A 6,913-nucleotide genomic window follows, 5' to 3' on the forward strand; every position below is an offset into this window, starting at 1 on the left:
CACACACACACACACACACACACACACACACACACACACACACACGTACGCATTGCGAGCAGCACGTAGATGACTGTGGTCCCAGCTTGTGAAGCTGTTATGGTTTGTTCGGCCACTTCAACTCATTCGGAAACGAACGTGTTGCACGACGTTGATACATGTAAATGTAGCCTACATGTACTTCAGTCACTAGTCTCTGAGATACTGCCCTTTTTATTGAGGCCTGGGAAAGACCACATGCATTACTTACAACCAAATGAAAACATTATTTCATAAACACACACGTTCGTAGATAGGCAGTATTATAATTATATACCATGCATAGCTCTACATGTACTTTGAATAGTCGAGCAGTTGTTTTTTTTGTTTGTTTTATTTTTTTCTAAATGTAGGCTTTTTGTTTGTTCAAGTATCAAAGACGACAAGCATAGTGTTTGAGATATGACGCTGCCTCCCTAGCCTTAAACAAGGCTTTAATTAGACGCCAGAATAAAGACCGCAACACTTATGGTGACTTATCGAAAAAAAAATCTCTTCTGAACGACAGGCATTTTATTATTATAATGTTTTCCGTCTCCTTTGACATAAAACTAGATCTACTACTACAAACTAGAGTGTCAGAGAGTGAACAGTGGGTGTCGCATTCAATGAGGTTGCCGGGACCTGCTTGTTGTCTTCGTTGGATCCGACCTCTCGTTGAACGCGACTAAAGAACAGAAAGGAGGTAAGGGGGGGGGGGGCACAGTGTAACAAAGTTTAACTGTATGTAAAGACAGACCATTTCTTAATTTTCTCTTATGAGCTTGCTCTTTATTCAAAATATTTTTCACAACTGATTTTATGTGGTGGAAAATATGGCTCAACTTGAAACTTTTTACTCATGTAGATGGACACTCATTCCCAAACAAACCCAACTGTAACATATCCAATGAAAGGAAATTTTACTGCCTTTGTGGGGGCACCCAGGGCAAATGAATATTCGAGTAGCAAAAAATGATAGAAGGTCTGAGCATCTGTATTTGCGCTTTATGCACAGAGAGAGAGAGCAACCAATGGATGTTTCCAAGTTAATATTTCTTTTTAAAGAATTTCCATTCTTACAGCAAATTTGTCTTCTAAGAGTCTTTATAGTTTTATACGTATTTCTTTAAGGTTTTACATTAAAGTGAACTTATGTACATTTCCATATTTTTTTGTTCTAGGAGGGCCAAACAGAGGTACTCACAAGTTTGCTGTCATTTGGAGCAGATGTGAATGCTCAGGATAGAAGAGGAAGATCAGGTGAGATTTACTGGGCTATTATTTTTTTTCCAATTTAATCAATTAAAAAGAATACTTTAGACGCAATATGTGTCACAACGTGATGAAATCAGGCGCTCGTCAGTTTTGGGGAATGAGGAGTTATCGGTATCATACTAAAGCTTTTTTCATTTGTCCTGCCTGCAATGAAAAAAATTACCCATCTATCTTAAATAGAAGTTGAGATATTTTGGATTGATGGAGGTCGGAGTCACTGGTTTCAGAGGTAAGATTCGTGAGAAAATAGCTGCCAAAGTTTGTTGACTTCCAAAGCTTGAGAGTCCTTGGAAGATGTAAATTTACATTTTTATTCCCTTTAACCGACGTTTTTCATTAAAATCCAAAAAACAATGTGTTTTTAAATGGACGTAAAAGGTGTTGAGCCTAAAAAATTTTAAGTCAACAAAACTTACCAAACAGAAAGAAAAATATCGTTTTCTTCGATTTCATTATTTATTTCCTCTGGATGCCTCACATACATTGAATTTTCTTTAATTATGCGATGCTACTTTTATGAGTTTATGTATGTTGTGTGTGGTATGTGGTATTTAGTGTGAATTATAATACAGTAATTAAATTTCATTGCTGTCTAGTTACAACTTGTGACAAATTCTTTTTTTTTCTTCTAAATCTCTCTGTTTGCTTACAGCACTACACAAAGCAAGTGGGGGTCAGCATTTGGAATGTGCCAAGACACTTCTCCTTCATGGGGCTCTGCCTCTGACAGACATGGGAGGCCTCACACCTCAACAGTTGGCACGGAAGTCAGAAGTGGTGCAGATTTTTAAAGAGCATGCACTTTTGGAATGAGAATGGGAAAAGGTGTAGAATCTTCTCACCGATATATTGGTTTAGTGTTTTGATTATGTGTGTATGTGTGTGTGTGTATGAGTAAGTGTGTATGGTATGTGTATGTGTCTATGTGAGTGTGTGTGCTCATGTGTGTGTGTCTTTGTGTGTGCAAGTGTGTGTCAACATTTTGATAGGCTCTGGGATTCCTGTAAGTGCTTGTAGAAAAAGGTGAAGAAAAGCAAAGATTGTTTGATTAATCTTTGTGAAATATTCTTTTTCCTTTCTTTTCTTGTTTTATCTCCTGTGTATGTGTTAATATAATGTGAGCATGTGTCGACATAAGTTGTGGCTCTGAGAAAACCCAGCAGAAGCTGCAGATGGTCATTTTCAGACATCACTAGAGCCAGATAGAGTCGACTCCGATTGTGTTGAACTTGCATGTGTTGATTTTCGATTAAGTTGATCTTTTTCTCCAGTCCCAACACCTGTGCCTCTTTACTGATCCCGGCAGTTAAGTCGAACTTTGGGTTTTTTTTCACTCCCCTGACGACATCAACTCATCCGTAGTCGACTGTTTAGAACAAGAACTTCATTACTACAGTGGGTGTCGCAGTGCAACAAGGGTTGGAGTGTTTCTTCGGGCCCAAAATTTCACAAATAGTGATATCATCTCAGTCCTGAAAGGGAGTTCCCCTTAGCTGACAGGCTAACTGGTGATCAGTAGCTTTCTCACTCAACTAATAAACGGCTAGGAATATGTTTACTCTTCCATGTGGTTGGCTGTGCTTATTATTGTTTAAAATCAACATTATGTGTGTGAGCTTTGCGGTGTTTAAACATACCTTTGTGTGTGGTCAAGCATATAGTGGAGTCAGCTTTAGAAAATATGGTCCAGATTTTTGTTTTTCTCCTTTTGAAGTAATCTTTCTAAACCAAAAACCAAACTAAACCAAAGAGAATCTGGTGGCCCCACGTATTTTGATTTGACTTCACTCCACTGTACATTGGGTGTGTGAAATGTTTAATGAAAAAAATACACTGTGAGTACTGAACATGGTTTGAGTCAAGTTTTATCTTTTGTGTAGCTTTATCAAGTAATTGCACAGGATGTGGTACAATGTAGATTATATCTAGTAAGGGCAAGTTGATGTTTCATTTGCTTCGTTTTTTTTGTTTTAAAAAAATTTTTTTTTTTTTACTATGTTAGCCTTGTGGTTTGAACCAGAACAGCCTCTCACACACAAACACAGAGCTCTCAAATACATGCACACACACACACACGCACACACACACACACACACACCACGGGGCAGAGTCACTGACTGTAGTGTCTTTAGGCCATTCCCAAAAGGGGGACATTTCTCGTTCAAGCACAGTAGAATTGTAAATGGGCTGATTCATCATGTCACGCTCATAACTGTGCCTGATCTGCAACAGGGAACTGCGGCTTTTTCTTTCCTTTTCCTTACTATTGTCATTTCCTCTACTTCTTTTGTATGTTTGTCACACTCTTTTGACCTGCTATTTCCGGGGTGCCTTGATAGTCGCGGCAGACCTTGTGCTGTTGAAGCTAGAGAGGTGAGCAGAGTAAGTCTGATTCCCTGTAAGGACTTCTCTGTTGACACCCACCCCTTGGCGCTCATATGACCTTATGCAGTTGCGAGCGCCGTAAAACCCTCTACTAATGAATAACACACACACACACACACACACACACACACACACACACACACACACACACACACGTACGCATTGCGAGCAGCACGTAGATGACTGTGGTCCCAGCTTGTGAAGCTGTTATGGTTTGTTCGGCCACTTCAACTCATTCGGAAACGAACGTGTTGCACGACGTTGATACATGTAAATGTAGCCTACATGTACTTCAGTCACTAGTCTCTGAGATACTGCCCTTTTTATTGAGGCCTGGGAAAGACCACATGCATTACTTACAACCAAATGAAAACATTATTTCATAAACACACACGTTCGTAGATAGGCAGTATTATAATTATATACCATGCATAGCTCTACATGTACTTTGAATAGTCGAGCAGTTGTTTTTTTTGTTTGTTTTATTTTTTTCTAAATGTAGGCTTTTTGTTTGTTCAAGTATCAAAGACGACAAGCATAGTGTTTGAGATATGACGCTGCCTCCCTAGCCTTAAACAAGGCTTTAATTAGACGCCAGAATAAAGACCGCAACACTTATGGTGACTTATCGAAAAAAAAATCTCTTCTGAACGACAGGCATTTTATTATTATAATGTTTTCCGTCTCCTTTGACATAAAACTAGATCTACTACTACAAACTAGAGTGTCAGAGAGTGAACAGTGGGTGTCGCATTCAATGAGGTTGCCGGGACCTGCTTGTTGTCTTCGTTGGATCCGACCTCTCGTTGAACGCGACTAAAGAACAGAAAGGAGGTAAGCTGTTACGTGTATATATATATCACACGATGTACCAATACCAGTCATTAAAACAGTTGTTCTCCCTGATTACGAAAATCTCAAACAGCATCAGTGTGCTCGTGTTTGAGCTGTGTTCTGCCCGTCATTTCTGAATTTTAAAATAATTTTTTCCAGAACACTTCTCGTGTGGAAACAAACCCTCTCACATCTAGGCCTAGATCTACTTAAAGTAAAGGCGGGAGCTTGGATTTTCTGGTCAGGGGAAGAAAAGAAAATTTTTTTTTAAAAATGGTCTCGATCTAGACCTCCACATCCAGAGTTCATCCAGTTTCACACATCCCCAATTAGGAGCTTAGAACTTACTTTTAATCTCCTTACACAGCCCACATCGTGTTCCCACCCTCCCCCTCCTATCCCTACCGTAGGCTAACCCTCGTCCATCCTCTTGGCTTTGGGGCGGGGCCATTACTAGGAGGCACGCTAAATCTAGCAATACATGTACAATGTGATACGAATCGAGGATGGGCCTTGTGCTTCGCGTGAGATGGAGAGAAAGGAGAAAAATTCTTCGCTTTTGGGGCCGCTAATTGCTTTTATTTGTTTATCGCGACCTCGTTGAAATGAACTTCGGTCTGTTTGCAACCTCGTTGGAGCTGACGTGCATTTAGAGAGAAATATAGAGGAAAAAATCGGGGATTAAGGATTGCCTCGCTGGAGCCGACTTCTCGTTGAATGTGACCTCATTGATTGCGACACCCACTGTACAACAGAAAAAAATATTTACTCCTATGTGGCAGTCGAACTCACGCCTTTCAACCAATGTCCGTAGACAGAACCTACTTATTACTCTTATTGGATGAATGAAAAAATCTTTGAGCTGTGTACCGTGTGGAAGCGGAACCCCTAATGAGAGAGACCCAGTGAGATTTAGACTTTAAAAAAAAATTTTAATGCCGGTGTTTTTTACGCCCTCATGGACACAATTTAGATCACAATTGATAATTAAACATTCTTTTGCGTTATCACAAATTCTTTAATTCTCTCTCTCTCTCTCTCTCTCTCTCTCTCTCTCTCTCTCTCTCTCTCTCTTTCTCTCTCTCTCTCTCTCCCTATCTCTCTTCTCCTCCCCCCTCCCACGCCCCTTTGATGAGAACCACATGCATATACAATAATAGGGCCTAATGATAATAATAATGAGAAGAAGAAGAAGAAGAATATTAATATACTGTCAATATTAGATTACCGGTGCTGTAATTGGAGGTCTTCAAAATAATCTTTTGCTTCGCCTCCAAATTGTCCCAAAACTATGCCTGCTCGACATAATAATATAAAGAAGGAAAGAAGTTAAAAACAATATGGCCCCAATCCTGGAAGATTTGCATTGGTTACCCATTGATAAACGCATTATTTACTAGATCTATCTCTAATGTTTTAAATTTCTTAATGGGTTTGCATTACATTACATCTCAAGTAGTATTACGTAAACACCAACGAAGCAACTAAAGTCAGTTTTAGACAAAACTATATTAACTGAACCAATTATAGCCGTTATAATATTACTTATAAACTATAGGCTATGGTCATCGCTCCTTTGTCAGGCCCAAAGTCTTGAACCAGTTACCCCTAAACATCACGGAAGCCATGTCTTTGAAGATATTCAAGAAAAAGGTTGAAACACCAAATTTTTTACACAGACTACATGTACTTGTGAGCAACTATTATTTGACCGCTACTGCTGCGTGAGAGAGAGAGAGGGGGGGGGGGAGGGGGGGGGGCATGTGAGATTGGCCAACAACAGACAACTGACAAAAGATGGGGTTTTTTCTGCTTTTTTTTTTTTAATTGGCTTATAAATCAGTTTACATAATGTTCGCGTGCATGTTTGTGGGTGTTGTGTGTTGCTTTTTGGGTCCAACCGAGAACCATATCAATGGCTCCAGGCTTCTGGGTCTGGGTGAATGTCCATCCTAATGGGGCAATGTTTTTTTTTCTTTTTCGTCTTTCATGGTAGATTAGATGGTGAGTGCTGAAGTGTTGATGAACTCTGCAGTGATCCCAGGTCGAGAGGGCTGTCATACAGCTTGTGGTGCATGTCCCTGGGAAGTAATAGCCCGGTCATTTCGTCTTGCCGTGTCCAGTAGTGGGCAGTCCTGGAGAATAATTATGCTGTGCATCTTGGCGGGTGGCACCTGACATGACTAGTGGCACCACAAGAACAGTTGGGTCCATGTGATGCTTTAGCCTAATAAAATTTGTGTCCTGTTCTTACTCTGGAGATTATCACTTGGTCGGCTCTTGGGAGCTGGTAGATTGGGTCCTTTCTCTTGTGTTGTGGGAGCGTACGTCTCGTTCCATTGGGCATGAATTGCTGACTTTAATGAGTGTTTTAGCCCCCTGGTAGTTGGGGCTGGGA

The 6,913-nt window shown here is 40.2% G+C and overlaps 1 protein-coding gene across 2 annotated transcripts in view; it reads left to right on the top strand.

Annotated features, from left to right (window-relative positions):
• Positions 1-3,143, top strand: part of LOC101846422 (ankyrin repeat domain-containing protein 16) — a 17,854-nt gene extending 14,711 nt beyond the window's left edge. For both annotated transcript variants that reach the window (XM_035969528.1, XM_005097347.3), the window contains exons 6-7: positions 1,203-1,281; positions 1,949-3,143. In XM_035969528.1, the coding sequence (XP_035825421.1) occupies positions 1,203-1,281; positions 1,949-2,109 (240 nt within the window). In that variant the 3' untranslated portion in view covers positions 2,110-3,143. The remainder of the gene's footprint in view (positions 1-1,202; positions 1,282-1,948) is intronic.
• The last annotated feature ends 3,770 nt before the right edge of the window (positions 3,144-6,913 follow it).

The sequence above is a fragment of the Aplysia californica genome, unplaced genomic scaffold, assembly GCF_000002075.1.
Source record: "Aplysia californica isolate F4 #8 unplaced genomic scaffold, AplCal3.0 scaffold00152, whole genome shotgun sequence".
NCBI lineage: Eukaryota > Metazoa > Mollusca > Gastropoda > Aplysiida > Aplysiidae > Aplysia > Aplysia californica.